Source organism: Ptychodera flava, chromosome 18, assembly GCF_041260155.1.
Source record: "Ptychodera flava strain L36383 chromosome 18, AS_Pfla_20210202, whole genome shotgun sequence".
Lineage (NCBI taxonomy): Eukaryota > Metazoa > Hemichordata > Enteropneusta > Ptychoderidae > Ptychodera > Ptychodera flava.
Genome location: NC_091945.1, coordinates 31,046,142 through 31,070,362, shown reverse-complemented (window position 1 = coordinate 31,070,362; position 24,221 = coordinate 31,046,142). Strand labels below are relative to the sequence as shown.

The 24,221-nt window shown below is 35.5% G+C and overlaps 1 protein-coding gene across 24 annotated transcripts in view; it reads left to right on the top strand.

Annotated features, from left to right (window-relative positions):
- Positions 1 to 24,221, top strand: part of LOC139117371 (CLIP-associating protein 1-B-like) — an 89,381-nt gene that overhangs the window by 29,469 nt on the left and 35,691 nt on the right. For 19 of the 24 annotated variants that reach the window (XR_011548519.1, XR_011548517.1, XR_011548518.1 and 16 more), the window contains exons 7-8: positions 225 to 292; positions 23,242 to 23,288. Coding sequence is in view for 20 of the 24 variants with exons in the window: in XM_070680438.1 (XP_070536539.1) it covers positions 225 to 292; positions 23,242 to 23,288 (115 nt within the window). In the remaining 4 variants the exon portion in view is untranslated. Of the gene's footprint in view, positions 1 to 224; positions 293 to 9,705; positions 10,187 to 23,241; positions 23,289 to 24,221 lie in introns of those variants that run through there. The other 5 variants (XM_070680441.1, XM_070680442.1, XM_070680439.1 and 2 more) reach the window with 2 other exon arrangements.

Sequence of the window (24,221 nt, the reverse complement as noted above, 5' to 3'; positions counted from 1 at the left end):
TTTCTTTGTGAGATGTCAGACAAATGTTCATTATCAGGCTATGATAAACAACAGATGTACAGGAATGTACAGGATCTGCTCAAACACGAATGCAGGGTTTTGCCAAACTGGTCATAGCGCCCCCATGAGCTTTTTTAGGGAAAGTACAGTACATCCCTTGATGTTGATTGTTTAGAGAGAAGTCGTCATGCGGTTTGTGTGTTTGTTTGCTTGTGGTCTTGTAGGTTGTCTATCATATATGGCAAGTTTGACGAAGTCAAGAAGTCTGGCAGAATGTTAGCTGAAGACACAGGTTAGTGGACATCTCAAAAAAATCATTGAGCAAAAATTTCTTACAGGTGAATGTGCACTGAACCGTGTCCTCAGTAATTGACAATCAACAAACAAATTTATTTACAATTGAACCACTGTTGACGTTGAATGAGGTCATTTCTTGATCTTCTTGTTTATATGTGGTATTCATTGTGCAGCATCTGGCTTGTGCCTGTTGTTCATATTTATCGATTCTCAACAGTTTACCATCATTCACACACCTCATGAACTTGACATTGGAATTTCAAGTGGCAGTACTTATTCAATTTGTCAATATTACAAGGGTGTCTGTATTTGCGTTTGAAAAAAAAAAAAATGGTCTGACTTTGATAAGTCAACATGTCATGTAGGCTGACGTACCTTTTATTGTGTTGCCATATCATATCAAAAGATCAGCTATTTGCTGTCTACATTGACCTGTGTGTGTGGGGGTGGACTTGAGTAACGGTACACAGAAATCAAGGGAAGGAATGTTTTATGTTTGGCAGGGAATCTATTTATAGCCCATCAGACTTTTATGGCCTAAATTTAGAAAGTTTCCCCAGCCTGTGCAAGGTTATGTGAGTCTTTCTGAAAAACTGCTGGTCAGTCTGACAATGATCCACTACGCTTGGGATCTGCCATCAAAAGGGAATCATCCAAGATGTGACAAAAGGCCTGTCTTATAGATGAAAGGATGAGATGCATTTTTGGAGCGGATTGATGTCATTGTTCTGTTGGCAAAGACAGTTGAATGACCCTGGGCTATTGTTTGCATTGTTATGACAGGACAATAGACCAGGGATGAGTAGTGTGTGACAACAATACAGATATCCTATATAGTCATAAAATGACAACAATATGTGTGTGCAGTGTCCATCATATTTCTTTGGTCAACATTTCATGATCCCATCTTGTTCACTTATAATATCTTTATTCCATATGTGTACAAACACCACTGTTCAGCAGGAAAGGGCTGCCACATGTGCTGTTTTTTATGTCATTTTAATTTATATTGGTGTCTTACACACTTACATAATGTATTTCTGTCTAGTTTGTTGGATTTTAGAAACATCTGTTACTTACTGACTGCAACCCTTATTCAAACACATATGTCATTTTCAATTTCCAATAAAATATGTATAGGCAAAGATATAAAATAAATGTTGTGTCTTGGTAAATTGAATGACATCAAATTTTCTCCAAGTTAACTTCTAATTTGCGTGCACACTTCTGTGAGAAAAACATCTCATAGTCAGTATATAGTTGCAAAAATGTATTATGTGTATAATATTGCTACTCTTTTTATCGCTGCTGTAACCTATAGTGTGGAGGTAATTATGGGCCATTGACCTCTGGAGACACGAGTTTTAAGAGAGAAAAGCGACTTCATTTATTATAAAAAGTAGTACAAATATTTCTTCGGCCAGTACTTTATGGGGTTTTAGTTAGTATATACATGTACATTTTGTGTCAATTTATGCTGTAAAAACAGCACCCCTAGTTTGTTAGAATATTCTTTTCTGTATGTAGAAGAAAAAAATTGTAGCCTTGAAGAACAGCCATATCTGAAAACTCTCAAGGAAATATGTCTTGTGTTCACAACCCATATTGATTAGAGGACATGTAGGTATGCAATATTGGCCCTTCTTGAACTACCCTACTGATAGGTTGAAAATGGAAGAAGCCATTCAGACAACAATGGGGTGATTCCATTGCACAAAAAAGAAAGGGTTGAGTTTGGATGGAGAGCTGAAACGCTGACATTTTAAATACCGAATACTGCTAACGGTGACCATGGCGATAGTTTGCTAAGCACTTCATAATATCTGACATGTGACTTGCCAACCCCACCAATCATTGTAATTCCTAGAACGCTAGAATAATCTCCTACTTGATATTTGAATTGTCCACCGTTTGCCCGAACTTTGTGCACAGAGACAAAATACAGTCAGCCCATCCCTCAGTAATGCATCTCTAATAAATCTCTGTGAATCAACACAACCCTTTGTAACAGTTTGACAAGATAAATCCATCAAAAGCTGTCTTCAGCTGAATTCTGTGTAATTAGCCGTCACAAGTCTTCCTTTGAAATGTTTCAAGTATGATTCATAGACCAGAATAGATACTGCAGACTTCCCAACAAATTGGCCATAATTCTTCTCCGTTTCATCCTTACTTTTCGTTCAAAGGCTGACATTTGACATTTAACAGACAAATGCTGGAGCTGTCATTTCAATGTGAAGTGACCTGTTGACATCTTACAGCCATAAGACCCGATATGAAAATAAAGTAAACGTAGTAAATAATAAATGTCACCTATTAAACTTTAGGTGGAAAGCAGTTTCACAAAACAATTCGTACTTGCCGTGTAATTAAATTGTGGGGATTCTAATTTTCAAAACTTAAAAAAGCAAGTGTAACCATACAAGGAAGTGATTTTTTGACTAAATTTGAAATTTACAAATGTCAACAGTCTGCAATATCATACTGGAGATATCATCATTCTCGCTATTTTTCAATATTTTTCCTCTGTGTGATTGTACATGTACGTATTCCCTAAAATGATCAAGTCAAGAAAACAGCCTGTTTACAGTTAATGCCCAACATTTCGCCCCAAAACCAACCATCAACCAAACAGCAGGGAATAAAAGCACTTGTGATGAAAAGAAATAAATTGACATTTTGGGTACAACCCTCTGCCAATACTGAAACATTCAAAATTTTGCCAAAAATGCAAGCGTTTTGTTTGGGACATTTGAAGTAATGTATTCTTAAAATTTGATCGGTAAAGAGAAGATCCTTTAAGGCAGGAGATTATGTGTGAAATTTTGTCAAATGCTGATGTGTAATTTGATGTGTTAGTCAGTAATTAGGTCTGTATGCATTTAAACAAATGAAGGGCTGGGTAATTTCAAACAAGGTAATGGTATGATGTGGGTATAATTATGCCAGCTATTATCTCAGGATGTTGTCGCCAGTCTGACCTGAAATGAACTTTTTATTTTAGATATGTCATCACTAGTTTAAAATTATACCAGAAAAAGAATCTTTGTGAAATATGGATAGCTTTGTTAGAATATTCAGTTTTTTACGTATAATCTTATGTGATTGGCCAGTTTTTAACGGACAGCAGGCAATGCTGTCTTTTGATAAATCTGAACAGTTTCTTCATAATTTCTGTGCACTAAAGTCAATTTATTTTGACAGTAACAACCAGTGAATTGCCATCTCTAGGTTTGATTTGGTTAGGCTGCACAGCACAGTTTATGGTGCTTTTGTTTCTGTTGAAGAGTTGCACTGTTTGTGACAGACCTCAAAGCGATCGTATGATGACCTCAATTGCCCTTGGTGTCAAAGGTCACAATTTGTCAGCCATGATGACTCACTGTATCACTGTGTCTGAAGCCGTCCCAGTATGTCTGTTAATCAAAGTTGATCCCAAAATCCGGTGTCAGGATACCATTCTCGTAATCTCTCCATTTGCGTAATTTTCAAAGAAAGCCCAAACGAGATGGAAATGTTAAAAGTGTACTTACGGAATGTTCACAGCAAACCATATGGGTCTTTGAAAATGTTGAATCGGGATTGCTGCACATGTCAAAGGTTATAGTGTTGAATACCTTCACTCCTGCATTCTCTGTATAAATCAAGTCTACATAAAAGAAATCGCAGGGGTTAAGCAAAACTTAGGTGTGATAGTTTGTAATTGATGGTGCTCCACACAATATCTGTCAGTCTGGATTCAAGCATAGTGTCTATAGTATAATAAACTGCTGGTACACAGTATGTTGTATTTCACACAGTATTGTCCATCATTTATACATACATTCACAGTTGATAAATCATAACTATGGTTCAAAAGATCATCTTGCATCAATAACTGATAAAACTCTCAACAGAGGATTTTGCTTTGATCCAAAATTAATATGAACACATTGGATTTTTCTGGGTACTGGTTGTCTCTGTGTAGAATTAAACCCTTAAACCAAAGTACATGTACTGTGAAAGTTTTTTTAAATTTGGAAACATTGGTTTGAGTCAGTAACAGTCAAATGTGTCTCAGTCAAAATCCAAGTAACACTAAATTGTTTTGAGTTGCATTAAAACACCTCTCTTTGCAACAGGAAGAGTACAGGTCAGACTTGTTAAGTTGAAACCTAACATTGTTATTGGCAAGTGTTCAAAGGGTAATATTACCATTTGGAAAAAGAAAAGCATAAATATGTTAAATTTGAAAAGAGTCTGAAGAAGAAAATAGCCAAGTTCTACAGCCCTCAACTGTACACATGGTCAGTATGACTTTTGAGATGTTAGTCTATGATAACAGCATCAACAAAATTTCCCACAGTCCAAAGACAAGAAGATCTTGATAAAACTTGGCAAACATTGTCTCTAGTTTCAATAGCCTCTCCACTGAGAGCATCCCAGACAGTATCCATCCAGACTGTATTGTACCTCAGCATGTCCATGAGCATTCTCTACGGTCCAGTGATCAATCATGTGTAAGACCAGGAGTCCCCATTAACAGCACAAAGGTCACGACCTTATGTCATTCAGAAGTGTTAAACAACATCAACAATCCTGGGAAGCTTTTACTTATGACCTGAATTGACCTTTGTTGAATACTGCCAGGACTGTCTCAGCCTTTCACCTGCATTTGGTCGACCCTTGCATGTTGGTCTGATCTCATGTGTAGAATCTGTCTGGTGACAAAGTAATTCAAAGGTGAAAAGTTGCCCACAAAAACTCATTAACATGTTTGAGTTGCTCAGGGCTATCATCAAAGAAAGATTCCAGCTTTTTAAACCCCATGTAAAGGATGTTTTTTGTAAAAGAATGTTTTTGTACAGTTTGTGTAAAAGTGAAAAACAATGAGACAAAATCAGATGTTGTCAGGAAAGCTTACAGTAGTCAGAATGCTATGGGTGATTTTGTTTATTCACAAACATACTGGTAGTTAGGTTAGAAGATGTAACTGGAATGGTCTTTGCACTTAATATGACAAATTAGAATTGTGTTTACACTTTCTGAATTGCAGTGAATGGAAAAGTGATTATACTGTGTATATAATTGGTGTTTATGTTAAATACAAGTATCATTGTGTGCATAGCAATTCAGCCACTTGATATAAAGGCGATCTAACAGGCTGAGTATCTGGTGTTTTGACATGTATTTTCCATTAGGTGGGCATAAAAACTATATTCTTTTTCCAACTTTAGGAGATAAAGAGTAGAAAAAGAATAATGTGCAAGCTTTGATATCAAAGTTGTAGCGTCTTGTGAAGTGCCCTGAAATGCTATTGCAGCAACTACATGATAGTTGTTGCTATGATAGGGTCATCATGATCGGACAGGTCAAACAATTTGAAAGGCAAGACATCCAATCAGGCGCGCTGGCATTAAAGTGGTGATGTCATGTCAGTTTCTCCACTAAGGTTGCCATAAAAGACAGAATTGGTTGCAGGAAGAATCAAAGTGACCGGCTAGCAATAACTGCCTAGTAGTGATTACTGATAGACCTAGGGTCAATGCATTGAACCATAGATTATTCTATCGTGAATGGCTTCAAAATCAGGGTCATCTCACTTCATGAAGGCAAAGGCTCACCTCTATCACAGCGTTGTCTATAAACAGTTCTTTCCCAAGTGGCTTAATAACACAAAATATTTGGCTAGCTGATAAACACACCTGTTAAAAAAACTCTTTTAAAGCGTTGAATGGAGCATTTTGTGCATCTCACAAATACTCCACATATCATGAGGAAATTTTGAAGACGTGTCCCAACACCAAGGTTATTCCCCAGTGCTCTCATCCCTATACACATTCGTGTAGGTTCACCGACTACCATGTAAGATAAAGGTGTTAAACCAAATGACATGTTTTGAAGGGGTTTATTCATGGTTGGTCCCCATCATGCATTGCTTAGTATTCTAGTCTTGTCTTCCTACAGAGAGTCAAAGAAAGGTTAAACTTATACATTGGAATTGCCGAGTCTGCAAGTAAACATGTTGAAAAATCCTTGAAAAATCCTTAGTAATTGTTCAGAAAGGTATGAGTGGAGAATGGGTTTGTTGTCTCCATATTAAGAAGACGTGCAGTGACTCCATCATTGTGTAGCATCACTGAAAGAACACTTTATGGACCTGTGATCTGGTCAGGTCTCTGTTCTTTAATGCTTAGAATCTGTACATGTATGCATTCAAGTCTTGTTCAAAAACTTGTTAGAGTAGAGTACAATTCAACCCAGTGCAAATAGCCTTGACCCTATTAAGTATCACACTCCATATCTGGGTTCCAATTTACCATAGAGAACAATAGTACTGTGCTAAAAGTGGGTTGTGAGAAGGTTAAAGACCTCCAAACAGGTCGTTTTGACTTTCTTTCAATGCCAAACTGTCCTCTGTCATGGTGTAATGCACTCTCTACTGCTGTATATGTACATGCATACATGTAGCTGTCTGTTTATCAGTAAATGGATTGCTGTACTGGAATCTTAAGTAGAAAGACGCAAATCTTGAAAAAACTGTCATTTAATGAATGACAAATGTTTAAAATGTTTTATATTAAACGTGTTAAATATTATTTGATAATGACAGGGTAAATGTATATTTTAGACTCCATATCATTTATGATAATGCATACTATGCAGGCTGAAGCACACACAAGTACTCATTACTTTGGCTTCACCATGGCATGATAGTCCCCCAATTTGCACTGATTACATGAAATTTTCTCAGGAATTGGGTTATTGTGTCCGGCCTGGGTCTCTTGTAGTGGATCATAACGATGACATTAAAGACAATTCTAACTCTAAAAACATTGCTTTTAATCCAAGTGTTGTCATTGTCATTGAACCCCATTCCCAAAGTTTTATTCATTACCATGGTTACACAACAGGTTTCATTCGCAATGGCCCACTGTTGACTGTGCTCAGAAACATATCATGCTTGAAGTCTGAGATAATGATATTCATTTATGCAAAATCATGTAGCAAAAAAGTAGCAGAAAAGTTTGACGAATATTCACATAAAGTGCAGCATGTCCTTTGTACAGAAATGTGACACGTTATCATCTTTCTAAGTTCAAGGCTACAATGTGACACAAGTGGACCGTACTTTTCAATGGATACCAGGTGATACCAACTTTCCCGGTAACAGAACCATGCTGTGAAAATTGAGATTACATTTGAGAATTTCAATATGGCTGCCCCCACCTGTCAATCTCTTCTGCTACTAATCAATGTTTTCACATTCTTTAGATGAAAAATGCATGTGATAACATACAGTGTTGCTTGAAAATGGCATTGAAGTGCATTTACTTCATTAAAAGGTACCGAAATATCTTCTTGATTCACCAGTTGTTAAGGTGACAGAAAATGTGTTAGCCCCTTCATCCGTTTTTCTGCGTGCAGGAGTCCAATATTGTAATAAGGAAAGCCCAGGCCAAACCAAATGGGGTGAAAACTCATAACAGCCATTATGCTTAAAATTTGTCATCTATTGGTATGCTTGAGCAGGACATAAATTTAACAACTTATGTGCAAAACTTCCCTAGGAAAGTAAATAATGTGGAATCTAGATATCTATATGAACAGAATGCTAAAGGTTTGATTTATGAATAATTCCCAACTTTTGCCCAATGTGAAATATGTTCATATGGTGAACACCTGTGTCAGATGTCATTTGTTGAAAGTGTCAACATTTTTGAAATATCAGGAGTCCTAAGCATTCACTTAAATTCTTGTGTGGTTGTTTTTGTTAAATTTTGTAATTAGTTCTTGAATTCTATAGTTCTATGCTAATATTTGGAGAACAATCCTAGTGACATAGTTTAGGATACATTTATATAGTTCTGGACCTTCATACTAAATCTGCGTCATCTTATGTGGTACTTTTTCACCAGACTAGATTTGGAGAAGACACTGTTTTGTGTTGTTTTCACTTGTTCATGATTTTTATCTTGAACAAAATTGTGTTATTTCCCGAAAAATCAAGTCCTTTCAAGGCAATACAGATTTTTTTCTGCTCTTGTTCAGTTTTGTCTATTTCTTTTTAAAAATAGCTTATCTTAGAACAGCATTTGACAAATGAATGACTTATAATATCAACTTAATCTCTCTTGTGATTTGATTTGATTTGGTTTCATTTTTTCAGCTATAATCATATATAAAAATAAACAATGTTATGTGTGTCCAGACTTGTACAATATCTGACATACCGATAATCCTTGACACTTCCCTCCCCTTACATGTACTACTTATGTGACCCTCGGATCAATTCTTGCTAGGATACCAGAACTGTGGTGTACAATAAGCTTTGTCAGGGAATCGGGTCATGAACCCTGGTGGAGCTACCTGGTATTCTGTGTCTGTAGAGGGTTTCATGATACAAGTATCAGATGTCACTGTAGTACAATAGAACAACTCTCTTCGATTGAAGGAACCAGTGAAAGCCAGCTTGTTAAAGTTGTTGAAAATAATACTGTGCAAAACAGAATTAGCAGTTGAAGTGAATCACTCACTTGTGGATAAATGCTGTAATATTTTTAGTCTTCAGCTTGTTAGAGAACAAAATCTCTCATTATAGACTACACCTCTGATTTCATGTTGAAATTTCCTGTAGTTGGTCTGAAAAATATGTCATTTCAGTGTTTGAAGTGGAACATTAATTCTCAAAATTTGGCACTTTTGAGAGTTTTTGACATTATGAAAACAGAATTCATACAGATTTCCTCATCGGCAGAAAAATATTCAAGAATGACATCTGCTTTTCATTGATAGCCAATGGCAAGAAAAGTATGAAAGTTACAAAAAATACCCTTCCTTCTAACTTTCAAACATACATATACAGTATAGAGAATTATTTATTCATGCTTCTGCGTATTAGAGAGTACACAGTCTAAGCTGATGTCAAATTCTAATGTATTAATTGGACTGGTTGACCTCTATGAATATATAAAAGAAAAGTGCCTCATGCAAAAATCATTATTTAAATTCGGATATTGTTGCTGTAACCTTTGAATTATTAAAGTATGACATCAACGTTGAAATATTCTCATTGCACCATTGATAAGTACAGGTTTTTCATTTCAAGTGCTTTTCAGGGAAAAAGGAGATAATTAATCATTGGTTTGTAAATTGTAGTACCAATGGTGCCTCACTGGCCATGCTTAATTGAGTAGACACTGCAGTGTGTTTACACACAGATAAATAATCATCAGACCCTTGGGGTGTGCTAACACTGTGGTGAATTTGAATCCCAGCATCCAATCATTTGAAAAATTCCATCCACAGACAGCACGCATATCAAATGTATTCAGTATGACTGAATCAAACGTGGACGTTACCAATTCACAGAGAAGGTCATGTGACTAATAAGTGCTATAAATATTAGAGGCAGGCTTGCTCGGAGTTGGACGGCAGTCGTATCTATTTCCTCACCAAAATCTGGCAACGACGCTGCCGGGGTAGCAGGCCGGCCCTGAGAGCTGATGGGTCTGGATTTGCATATGAATAGTGGAAACCTGAACATTAATTTGCATGGCATTGTTGGTAAACAGTGGCTGGAGCGGCAGCAAGTATCTGTGCATTAATTGCTGCTGTGGGTTGGACCATTCAGTGGCTGCCTTTCAACAGCGGATTTACAACAACGGTCATTGTATTCTGTCTTAGTCTTGTCTAATGACAGCCCCCTCTGTATTGACTCAGTATTCCAACGGCCCTGCAGAATGTGTTAATGATATTCTTGGCTTCGATTTTCACCTGTGTTGCTGAGATTATTGCGAGTGTTGGATTATTTTATCTACCCGTCTTCTCTGACATGACGTCCAGCTTACTCACTCAACCATCATGACAAGCAGACCAAGTGGCAGTCGTATTCCAGTATTTCGACCTGGTGAGTTGACAGACACCCATGTCAATTAGCCATTTACACAAATCTGTGATAGGTACTTGTATTTTCTGGTTCATCTTGATAAGACATCTACTTTTTTTCTTGTCTGCATTTCTGTACGTGGAACGCAGCCATTCAAATGCAGCAGAACACATCTGTTGAGGTCCCTTCTGGGGAAAAGATTTGCTTCAGGAGCTGCTACTATCATAATCTGCCGAAAATTATGTATTTTCAAGGGAATTACCTGGATAAATGTCAATGAAACAGAAGAGATATTTTTAAATTTGTAATGAAATTAGCAAAGAAGGGCATTTTAATCTATTGTTTCTGATAAAACGAAGTCTCCATTGACGTTATGCTAGGTAGTCTAACTGTGACTCACTGAATGATAATTCATCACTCTGTGACAAAGTGTTTGCTGTGTAATTGATGACAGAAGTATTTTTGACAAGATAATTTTAAAATAGAAAAATAGCATACAATATGATACAATACAGTTTACCTTTCATGACGGATCAGCCCCCACTAACAGTTCAATCAGGTCAGTGAAAGTAGAAAAAAAATGACATCATCATTTATATTTGTCAGTGTTCATGTGTTTCTAAATTCACACAGATATTTTTACACTGGTATATTTTAGCCTTCACTTATCATTGACTGTACAGCCTCTCTGATATGTTGTGTAAATATCAGGCGTAATTTTCTTGTAATCCGTATCGATGTTGTATAATTGTACAGAAAAAACGTATTCATATCAAACTCTGGCGTCATCAACGTTCCTCTTTAACGAAAATAATGTTAATTTTCCAATTGGTTGACTGATTTCTTGATCTGGTGATAATTTTAGAAGTACGTTGTTGTACTGATAGGATTTTAAAAATCAATTTCAGTAATCTTGGCAATATGTATACATTTGTTTCATAGCAGTCAAACAGACAAGGGAAAACAGCAATTTTTTTTATGGTCACTAAAAAACAAGATTTTGACATAATTTGTGCATATTAATAATGCTATTCCATGTTTCTCACACCAGGTGTCTTTTAATGATTATTCTAGGAAGGTATTTATTCACATGTTGAATATCATAACCATCCCTCAACAAATAAATTGCTGTTCTCACAACACAATCTTCCAGAGCAAGGCATAAATGGAGAGACCGTTATTTCTGGCTCATAGCCTTTTGACATCTAATAAAACGACAACAAGTTATGTTACACTGACATGAATGCCTCTTGACTTAAATGCACCGGTGTTATGAAGTGAGTGGTCAGTCTTTTAAAACCATGCACCGTGTGTTTCCTGCCATTGAGGTGGTGACGGATTACTAAAAATAATTGGATTAGACTTCAGAATTGTACTCAGAAAACAATCCTTATCCCTGCCATTAACATTTTTTTCTTCACTATACAACTGTCACTGACATTATTTTCAGCTCTTCAAATTTAAAAATGCATCACGTGCTGAAACGTGATTGGTTTCATTTTCAAGGCTGTGATTTATATATGGTAGTATCGTTGAAAATAATCTGGTGATACAGGGAAATCAAATCCTCTCCAAACCAGTATTTCTAACCCATGGTTTATTTTCAAGCAGACTACGTTTGACATTTATGAATTTTTTTTGCCACCATTTTGGATGTCAATGACGCCTTGACCAAACCTGATATCGGCTGGGTAGACACAATACCTGACCGCTGACAAGGACACTGTAATGCAAACTCAATGTCAATGTCATATATAACTGTTATATGTAAATTATCTTCACACAGATGTCTGGTCCAAATTTGATATTTTCCCTGTGAGGGAAATTTAACTTTCTTATCATGTAGTATCCATACGCTGGATGCATTTCACATTAGTGATAATCTCTGCTGTGAATTCTTAAGAAGCATAGTGCCAGACAGACTGTTGCCATGCACACCAAGATGATAGCAAGTACATGTATATATATGATTTGAAATGGCTACAATTTTTATCACATCGTTTTTGGATAACCAGTGCCAATGATTCCAGTTTTACTTTTTATAATTTGTCAATATTGTTATGTCTGGCCTTCCTTCAGTCATGGTTTTAATAATCAAGTGGTATGATAAATGAGAAATTACAGCGATATTGTACCATAAATGTTTCTCTCTTCCCTTGCCCCTGTCACTAGGATACAGGTCTGATAACACGTTTGAAAATACGGGAAATGAGCCACAATACAGTTATAGAAAGGTTAGATATGACTACTATCAAAATAGCATTTGTAAGATTGGCTGGTACCATGATAGGGGAAGTTGAGCCTTCCAGGACCACAGACTGAAACGTAACTTGTGTTTGATTAGTAAACTAAAAATTGTTTAAAATTTACAAATGTGCTGAATTCAAAATACAAAATGTTGAGAGGAAAGATACAACAGGTTTAACAAAATTTACAGTGATTCAAAAAGGTCAAAGTTGAAAGAAAGTGTTACGAGACTTGTTAAAAAGGTCATACTCACTGTGTTAATAATATTTCATGTGTCACTAGGAAATATGAAAAGAAATATTCTTAAGACCAGCTTTGGCTAATTCCAAGTTTTTTCCAGAAATTTTACTGAAATAAAAGGGCAATTGGTGTAGTGTCATTTGTCATCAGAATTTCAAAGCAGTGGAGCTATGTGTATTGAAAAACACCAGCGACTAGCTACATTACATCGTGTTAGTGTCTGTCAGATTGATGTCATCAGAAGTCAAGGCAAGGATTGTTTAGTTCACATCAGTGGTATTTCTGTCCACTGATGACAAATATTGACTCACTGATCAAATTCCACATCCTGTAGTATCATACATGTATATTCCAAAAAATAATTTTCAAAGATTTTCTTATTCTGAATTTCTGCTGTGATAATAGGAATTGTCTTAAATCCAGTGCTATTCTTGGTTTTCAAGAAAATTCACGGTTTTTTATCACTTTTTTAGCTCAAATTGTGCAAATGTGTCAAATGAAGATGCCAGGCTGTATTTCAAGAGTACGTTGATGTCCTCCGTATTTTACAGAAATTCCTGCCAGAAATTGCAGTCAGTCAAACTGATATATGATTTAATAACAAACAAACTGGATCTCTACTTATTTTCTAGCCTCTGAGCAAAATTATTACTGATGGAAAATTCATTTAAAGTCTGCTTTTGGTGGTTCAATTTGATTCATAACTTTGCACTCGACTATCTCAAAGACACAGGAACGAGTAATATACTTAACTCCTTCGGGAAATACAATTGCCTCATGAAAATTTTTCTTTTACAAAATGAATGAGACTTTAACGCTGACCCAGATAGTGAATTATTTATTCAGCTTCATGATCTATTTAATGCAGATTTAATATATTAGTGTAATGCCGGAAATGAAATGGTATTAAAACTAACAGAATAATCATATTGTTTTGATGATCATTGGTGCTGTCTCAGCCTCAGGTGTGGTGGCTTCAAGATATCAGGATACATGTAGAATTTGAAGTGTGAATTTTATCAGTACAGGTGTTGTCCATATGTATGTTTGACTGCACCTTGGTATTGAAATCGACCAAAATTAATGACATCATTTCTATAAAGATTAACACCTGTCAGAAATTTTTTTTGCCTTTCAATTGTCTAGAAATTATGACATTCAGTGTTCATTTCTTGAAAAGTCTCAAAAAAATTAGTCAAGATATAGATCAATTTTTCATTTATAGGAACAGTTTTCAGGCACAAGGCATTAAAAAAATGAATAATTATTAGAAACAACTGACGGAAAGAACTCAGCTCCATATCTTGATCTGTTCCTACAAGTGGGTATTAATGGGCTACACACTAAGCTGTATAACGAAAGGGATGATTTCGATTTTGAAATCATAAATTATCCCCACTTGTCAAGTAATATTCCGTCTGCACCTGCTTATGGTGTGTACGTGTCTCAACTTCTCAGATATTGTAGGGCTTGTGATTCCTACGCTGATTTTCAACTGAGACACAGCTCATTGGCATCAAAATTACTGAGACAAGGATACACATCAAAAAGACTCGTTAGGACTTTCAAAAAGTTCTACGGTCGATATGACGACATTGTGCCCAAATATGACACCTCAGTCACTCAAATGATTAGCGACAGCATTCTCGGCTTTGACTTATTACAGTGATTCATATACTGTATCACTTCATACAATATTTAGACAATTTTTGGACCAATCCTGACGGGCGTAGCATGCTAGCAGGGTACGCTTATACATTCCGGACACCTGGTACCATCACTAACTATCAGTGGTTCAATATGGTCCTACTTAAATTTGTAAATCACAAATGTCCCATGGACCTGGTAATGTATTACCTTGAATGGAAATGATTATTGGACCAGTTGTATGTCATATTACACTGACAAATATTGATCAAGATATTTCCTCAGCAACATAATTTATGAAAAATTGAAATTTAAACAATGGCTGCAAAAGGACAATTATTAATCTACACTATACATGTACATGGTAAGGGATTTTTCTTTCAATATGAATGGGATCCAATGTTTCCAGCTTGAAATTTGATAATGTTGGTATTTACTTTGTTAATGATATTCCAGATTGAAATTTGATATCATGATATTTGAAGGGTGGAATTTGGCAATGTGATATCAAAATGGAATATTGCGATCTTCAATATTAAAACACCAAGCGCAACGGTTCAAGGTTTCCATGTTTTGTGTGTGCATTCTTGTATACAAATATAAAGCAGTATACATCAATGTCATAGCAAGGTTTTACAAAAAAATTACATTTTGTATTCAAGTCTGTCATCTGCAGGCCACTGATATTTTATCTCCAGGCGGAGTTGTGCCGGCTGTCACAAAAATGTCACAAGTGTTTGCACAACTCTCCAAAATGTACACATTGTTTTACAGAATTCCTCGCAAGCACACAATGCTTATTTGGACTTAGATCATAATTTACTCACCTCAAACAGGACTAGATAATTTCCACAGAGCTGTACTGAACAGAGTGATTATCATTGTTGATAAAATGTGCTCGCATTAGTGTGGTACCAAAGCTCAAAGTCTGTTGACAAACAAGGATTCACACTCACATGAAAACATGTGATCAATCGATCGCTTTAGAAATCGGTTCAAGACGAAGAAAATCTTTGTTTAATTTTTAAATATCAACATCACCATACACCAATATTTTATCTTTCACATAGTATCGATGAAACTGTACAAGCTCATACATTGAGTGATATTTCAAAGTAAACAAGATAATGCCGATATGGTATGAATTGTGATAATTTTGGAACATCTGAAACGAAAATACCACAAACAGGATATCCCTTTTACAAAAATATTTCTTTGATGTTTATTTGCATATTTTGCTGGTTGAAGTTTCAAAGCATACGGTAATGTTAATTGTCGCCATAAGATTTTCTTTCGGCTACAGACACACCCATGTTTTTGCTCATGACTGCCTATACTAGTACTGTGTGTGTTTCTTTCATGACTGTCTATACATGTACTGTGTGTTTAACCCATTTTAGTGAAGGAATTTTGTGTTGATTACCTGCGTTAGGGCCTCCCATGTTTGTTTGAAATATTAGCATTTCTGAGCCACAAGAATCAAATATCCCCAGGTTAGATTTTTTAATAACAGCAAGTGCAAACCGTCATTTGTTAGCAATGAAAAAATATCATTTGACACAAAAAATAGTGAAATTTTTTCAAAAATTTGTTGTGTTTAATGCGCTATGGTTGCACATTTATAATAACTGTGTTTAATGAAAATAATTGTGTCTATTTAGAGAGATGTAGTAATTATGGCATTCATAGCTAGAGAAAAGTGTAATAACATGCGTTGAAAAGGAAATGAAAAAAAACATCAGCACATCTTGGCACCCCTACAAAATAATAGTTTCATCCAGGCTTAGCAAATGTTGGCCAAAAACAGAAGCAACAAATCAGTCATTTTAGGCGTGGATGTGTGTTCAGTCATTATGTGAGCAAATAATGTAACTATTATTATTTTGAATGGAAAATGTTATCCGCAAGAACAACAATGTAATTATATAAGGTAAAAGGTTAGAGGTCAAAGGTTGTAGAGGTCAAAAACTCAGCATACACCAAGGCATTGTTGATTCTAAAATTAGGACAAAAAGACAGCAGTCTTCCTTTATCAGCATTCTGTCAGTGTTAGCAGACATGTAAAGTGTGAAATAAATCTTATTAGACTTATCCTCAGTCCATCAAAGCCGTGTCTTGAAACCATGGCAACCAACATCTCTGTTGCCAGATAATGCATATCAGTTTATCTGCTGAATTTTCAATGAACTGAATTGACGTGAAATTGAGTTAGTCGTTCCAGGGCATAGTGTCAAGGAAATAAAAATTGCCGACCTAGAAATTACGCCTTTCCATCAAATGTAATAACATATTTGGTCAAAGTTATTAGAGACGAGGCTGTTATTGTGCTGGAATTTTTATCCAAATTACATGTAGTTAGTGAATAATGACTGTCTTTGAGATTTCACTTCCTTGGTTTGTGAAAGGTACATTTATAAAAGCTGGGTGAGATTTTAATTTCCACAAATGTAGCTTTTAACCATATCAACTTGTAATTTTTACATCCACTCTGTCCTGTAAATTTCTCTGTACTATGTTGCTCTTTATGTAGCAAACTAGCAGAAATATTGCTTGCTTTGACATTTTGAGACAAGGAATATTTGCCACAGGGAGAAAATTTGTCATTTAGAGTTAATCATTGTTCTAAAATCAAGATGGCATTGTTAACTTTAAGGACAGCTTGGAATGGAAGACCTTGTTATGTTTTTCTACAGTTAATCCAGCCTTTTCCTTAGTTTATGATATAAAATTTAACTTGGATGGAAATATGTGTGCTTCAAGTAATGGCAGATTGCAAGGCAAGTCAGTTTCTGAATAATAGTGAAAACAGGGTTAACAACAGCATCATTGTGGATGAGTTCATCAGGACAAAGCTTGATTAGCTCATTATTATTCTTTCCAGTGTCCCATCTTGTAAATGAGCTGATTTGTTCACAAATTTTTACGTGCAGTGCATGAGTTCAAGCAGCGTGTGATTGTTGTTGAGACATTTTACAGGTTGTATTCTCAGCGTAGACTGCAATTGCGCCTTGGATATTCCCTTGTCTGCAGGTGTCTTCACTTTCCAGGGATTGTGCCTTGTGTCCAGAAACAAAGCTATATTAAAATAATGGTTTGATTATTTGCTCTTAAAAACAAACAGAGAAAACAGTTAATTTTATATCCATTTATTTATATGCATCAGGTTCTTGGCCCATTGAAACAAAAAGGACATCACAATGAACTTACAAAAAATTTAGGAAAAAACCCCAAAAAATATTTTAGTATATATTTAGGAAAAATTTAGGAAAAAACCCCAAAAACATGTAAGTATAAAATGTTTCGCCAATGCCAGTACTGATAAGAGTAAGCCTACGTGCATACTCTTTAATGATTTTCAGATTTCTGAATTCTGTTGACAAAATTCAAGGTACATTTATGCATTTAATCAATGGGACGTGTCCAAAAGTCCAAAATAAGAGGTGGTTACATAGTGGTGTCTTTAAAAAATTACATTACTTCTATATTACACACATTTTTTACTTGTTCAGTTATGTCATATACAGAACCTATCCCTTTTTTCCCCTGACCTTGACCATGTTGGCAGTTAAAATTTAAAGTCACATGACAAAAAATTAAACATGCACAGACAACATCATCTCCTTTCATCCATATTTCTGTTGTAAGACATTCATTAATGAATTTACGCATGAGTCACTTCGCCTTGAGGTTCTCAATGATATCAGCAGTTACAGGTATTGATAAAATCAGTCAATGATGTATTAGCTGGTCGCTAGGAGAACTACAAACACACACTTGTCTACTATCAAATCAGTAATCTGGTCCTATTGTGTGAAAGGCATGAGTCTGCGCGTTCAAAACCATTTAGCTTCTAAGATTTGGATTCCTGATTCAAATTCGCAAACAGCAGAGATAAGAAATGAAATCTTGAATTAAAATGAAAGACTTATCTCCCACACGTTACTGGGGGCTAGCGATTACACTGTCTAGTGACCGACTTCTTTTGCTGTAGTCATCACCAAACAATTTCCTTATTTCAAGAAGTCATTGTAATTTTCCCTTCACGATGTGTGCAAAGTTACTGCAGGACAAACTCAGCATACTTGTGAAATTTTAATGAGTCGCATTAAAACTTAAATCCATCAGGATGCATTCTACAGCCCACTCTTCTCACTTCTTACCCATATTATGTATTAATCTGGCATTGATATGGCTGTTTTAGACTGTACAGAGCTCCAAATAAACCAAATCAGTACTTATCACACATTTTGGATATCATAATTGCAGGAAATTTGCTGAATTGACATTCTTCAAGTATCAATTTTAAAATTTTTTTTTAAATATTTTGATTTTTTGCGTAGTTACATAGGAATTTGAAAAAATAATTCAATCATTGGTATTCTGGTATATTTTCATGAATGCACAGCTCAGAATGCAAGGCTTGTTTCTGTTGATGAATCAGGTGCTGTGAAAATCATGATGACAGAGACAGATTGAGGTCCTAAAGTAGTGACGCATCAGGACCTTGAGCGACTCACTTAGAAATATTTGATATGGTTTTCAGGGTGATTGATGGGTTTAGCCATTTTTCTCTCAAACTTGTGATTGGAAAATCAGTCACATTGCCAAGAGAAAAAGAAATCTGTATTTTTAACAGATTGATAGATTGAATTTTAATATGTGCAAGAGATATTATTCATTAATGTGAACTAAAATGTTGGGTGAATTTTAGAAAGTTGAAAGGTAAATTTGGACATAACCATGTGATTTTAAAGCAAGAATGCATTCACTGAAATAATTTTACTGCTTTGATTTCAGGAAGTTGAAAAGTAAAATTATGCAATTATGAAACCATGGTGATATGTTCCAACTTTAAATTTATTAGTTGAATTTTACCATGACTAGTCATGACTAGTCACAAAGTGACAAATATGGATTGTACAGAACTTCCTATTTCTAAATTGTAACTGTAGGGTATGAGCCATACTTGCAAAAAACCATTATTCATCATTTAGAATGTATACACAAATTCAAAATTTTGTACTTTATTCAGTAAAATGTACAAGATAAAAGTAAGTAGGATAAATTTTGCTACAGTGGGCAGATCACAAAGAACTATAAAATGATTTGAAAATTATGCATGACATTTATCGAATCTAATATCATGGCCAGGATATAGTGATTTATGCACAGCCCAGGGAATGTTTAACCGTTCCATCATATAGCCTGGGTCAACTAATTAAAGCGTAGTAGCAAAGGATAGCAGTTAATGAGTATGAATTTTTATGGTGGATTTTGTGAGCAGAGTTCCTTTCAGCGTTATGCATTCTACATAAATCTATTTAGTTTCAGTGTGCAATTACCATCACTTCAAGGTTTACTCCTTTTATGTGTCTTCTTTTTCAATTTTTTTCAAAACTGAATTTCAAAGACTATTATCCTGGTGAAAGGTCAATCATAAACAAAAAGGATCAATATAAACCAATCAGCTTTGAGTCAGTAAAAAATGAACCAATCACAATCTGAGAAAACAAGATAGGTCATCTGCCATGGCAATGGATTGCCAGTTTGGATATTTTGTAGAGAGTACTGCTATTTAGAATTTTTGAAAATTTCTAATTTTACCAGTCCTCAATCTACCATGCACATTTCTGAAAATTGAGTAAATACATGAAAAGTTAAAAAAAAATAAGAAGATGAAGACGTGATGACAGTGAAATGATGAACACATTTCTGTCGACTGCTTCAGGGTGTTCCAGGTGCCATGTACATATCAATTAGATGTAAATTATCTCTGACTAGAAGATGACTATCTTTCACGAAAATTGGGACAAGAAAGTCAATATGTAAATGAAGTCATCAACCTCCTTAACTCTATGGAGAATCTGACGTACACAGATCTCCTTAACTCTATGAAGAATCTGACGTACACAGATCTCCTTCAAAAAGCATGGATTCTAGATCAACAGCACTCTCTGGTCACAAATTGCCTTTCTATAAATGATTTGTATGAAAGAAATGAGTTTTTCAATATGACAAATGTCTACATCAGATTCAGTAGGCTGTCTCTATCAATCACTGGCTGTGTATGTGACATCAGTTCACATTATCAAGAATGCTTCAGATCGTACTTCATCAAAATTTGTAGTCTTAATTTCACCTGAGGAACACAGCCCAGTACTAAAGATGCCAATATCGCACACCAGGCATTTTGTTGTTCGCCTACATGACATAGAAGTCATAGTCAGCTCTTAAATCACTCGTAAAAATAACCTGATTTCATGAAAATTTAATGGTGTCTATACCCTTGGGCCAACTGCAATGAAATTTCTACTCGGAGTATACAGCACATGGCTACACTGAAGTGAAGCAGCCTGAGAGGGGGGTATATATTCGCAATAACTCAGAAGAGACTATTATCGCTGCCTTGACAGTGTCCTGAACAAAAAGATAACATTGCTATTACATGTAGCATGTTTTCACCCTATCCGGCAAGATTTGAGTTTGCTAAAGATTCATCCAGTTAGGGAATTGAATGTCATATCTCAGCAGGATCACCTTCTTAGTCCCTGAACTCATTGTAAGGGTAATGATTTCTCAAAACTCCTCACTAACTGTATGAGTCATTGACGACAGACTTTCTGTGATCTGTGTTCAGTCAAATATTGAAATCAGCTTTTAATCAATCATTGCAAGGGTTTCTTTTCTTTCCATTTGCATGTAAATGGAAAGTGGAGATCAATGTAATGCATATGTCAGTCAAGTATATTGATGTCGTTGTCATCTGTAGTGTGTTCAGTTTTAATGAAATTGAAGGAGTTGGGCCATCTGACAGGTATCATAGGTTTGAGATAGCAGCCAGGTTTTGGTGGAAAAAATAAGAATAATGAATGAGTGATCTACTCTTGGTAGATTCTGATTTCAACCATGCATGTTGTGTTCCAAATTACATCCTGTCTGTGTGGAGTGTGAATTTCCAATTTGAAATGGTAAACCAGACTGCCAGAAACACACCTATAGTCTTCCTTCAGAAAAGGTGAAATGTAATGGTCGTCATGATGAGAGTGCTTTGAATGTTGCCTGGCAACTGTGCCTCAGTACTCTTATACACTTTCGGCAATTCCTCTGTAGTAGGTGTGGTGGTCATGTGACTACCCAACCTTCATTTATACCTGCAATGTCTTCACCAATAGATGTCTGTTCAAATGACCTTCCAGAGAACACTGATGTCCATGATGAAAATTCTACAGCAATAAGTGTCTAAGGATGTCATCCCTGCATTGCCAGATACTTGACAGTAATTCACATTGTCATGGAATTTTGGCATAATGCCAATATTTTTCCCAATGTCCCAAAAATTTTCTTGTAATTTCAGACAGATGGCAAAAACATGTCATAGATCATTCACAAACAATCTTCACGGTTGATACTTTATAAGAAAGTTCAATGTGTCCTTGCAATAATGAAAGGATAATCATATTTTATACATAGTGTACAGGTAATATTTGAAACAATAATTAAGTACTATGCTGGACATACCATGCAATGGAGCTGATAGGTCATATCAGGTCAAGTGGCATTGTTCTGACGCCCTTCATCATGATGCAACTTCAGTGCTTGTTGCCAGGTAACAGGGCTCTTCTTTGTATGTGACACCTGAGCATTTCTGAGCACCAATTTTTCAGAAATTTAAATGAGTTGGCATTTGTATAGAATGAATTAAGTCGGACGCCTCATAGGTATTCTTATGGTAACTGGTATGAAAAGGTGTCATAGTACATATAACACTCATCTACTGCTGCGATACAAGATACATTCATCATTAGGAATAACAGTCATCATCTTGACGTATGTCTTTAAAGGAAAATGGCAGTGTAACCTCTGACCTCATAAATTTACACACCAGAGTTCTTGTATCTTTTGTATTAGACAGTGGTGTACCTTTATCGGTACAGCACTGACCCTGAGAAATTTCTAGAAAATGCTAAATTGATTCAAAGGGGTAAGAAATCTTGAATGCCAGAGGGCATAAATGTGAATTACTGTTAGCGCGAGATGAATATTTCTGGCATTTGTGACCTGTGTGATGCTGTCGCTGCTTGTTAAAGCAAATAATAAATAGGAATGTTTTAAATCTCTACATGCTGTTAAAGCATGCATGCAGGGTACAGCATCATTATGTTGCTGAAATTGAATCCGAATTTTGACTTGAATTTGCTTGTCAAAACTTATTCTTACTGTAATATTACAGGTTAGCTAGTTAGCTGAATACCCTTGTCTTGACAAAGTCAAACAACAACACACAGTGTGAAAAGTTCAACTCAAACTGAGAGAATTTCAATTTTCAAATTTACATGAGTGTGTTCAGTCTGTAGCAAAATGAAACAAGACATTCTAAGGCAGAATGCATCCCCAGGACAGATATTTCTAAGTTGTACAATACTCTGCTGATATGCTGCTTGTACTGACTTATTTTGAAATTTGTGGAGTAAATGGAATCTTTACTGTTTTTTTCTGTGAAAATCAAACATTTCTTTATTGCCCATAGAGTTATCAAGAATTGCGGCCATTTTGAATTTCAAATATTTTAGGTTATGCGTTTTTTCTGAGGAAAGTTTGAGCTACAGTTTTAATTCTTCCGGTTTCAAGGGGTGTACTTACTAATCAAAATAGAATAAAAAAAGATAAAAATAATTCTGAATGACTACAAAACAGAACAATAGAATTACATGTGCACAACACAATTGAGGGTAATCCCAGCGACAATAGAAAAACTTGATCTAATTTTAGTGACAACAAACTACACAGCTTCAAAGGAATGCTTGTTGTCCACTACTTGAACTCAAAAGGTATTCTATAAGTTGTATTGCATGCCAAAGTATCCTTTTTGCTTCTCTGATAGGTACCACTGTAATTTCACCATTTGATATTGATCTTTTTTGTTTTTTCTGCATGTTTTTCAGGATCGAAACCAACAACACCAACACAGGATGAAGTAGACTCAGCTCGGGTAAGCCAAACTTCCATGAACTGACAGATCTGCCAGAAGTAAACTATACATGAGACCATTTTGGAGACTGTATATGACAATTTTTTGAAGCAAAATAAGGAATATCACAAAGAATGTTTTGTATGATGTCCCCAGTATATAGTCCATCATATTCATTAATTGACCCTTATCCTGCCAAATTCATATGTCACCGTCAGGTCAAGTTGATGAAAAACCAGTTAGGCACAGTCCAATATGTTGCATTTTATCGAGGACCCCTGAAAACAGAGATACTGTAAACATCATATTTACTGACTAAACATACCATGTTACTATAAATCGATGAAAATATCAGAGGTTTTAATTCAATACAACTGCTTTTTACTGACTTGTTAGATGGGGAAGTAATAGACCTGGCAGGATAAGGGTTAAAAACAGCAAATCAGAAAATGATGTCTGAAAATTCGCCATGCTGTCATTTCAATAGATTCTATTTTGACATATTTTCAAAATGTCCTTATAGATAACGAATTGAATGCCATAACTACAAGTCCGTATCCAGGACAAGTAAATAAATTGTTACATCTGAAAAGTGTTCTTTTAAAAGCATTCTTTAAAAAACACAGTTTTTAGCTGCTATTCAAGTATATTTAGCCCTATTGCACTCGTGAATACTTCCACTTTAAAACAAAGTCTCCTCATAGCACTGTAATGAATAGCTTCCAAAAATATTCTCATCAAAACATTTGCATGCTTGAAGTAAGTTAAAACTGTAATTTACAGAAGGATTTTAATCAGTGGGTCACAAGGTTAGTATGTTAATTATCAGAATGTTTTTAAAAGATTGGGTATGAATCTTGCCAAAGGTATTAAGGTTTGTATACTGTAATCTGGCATGCACCAAGTTATGCAGACGGTGTCAGATAAATATAGAAAATGTGTAGCTTAAAGAAG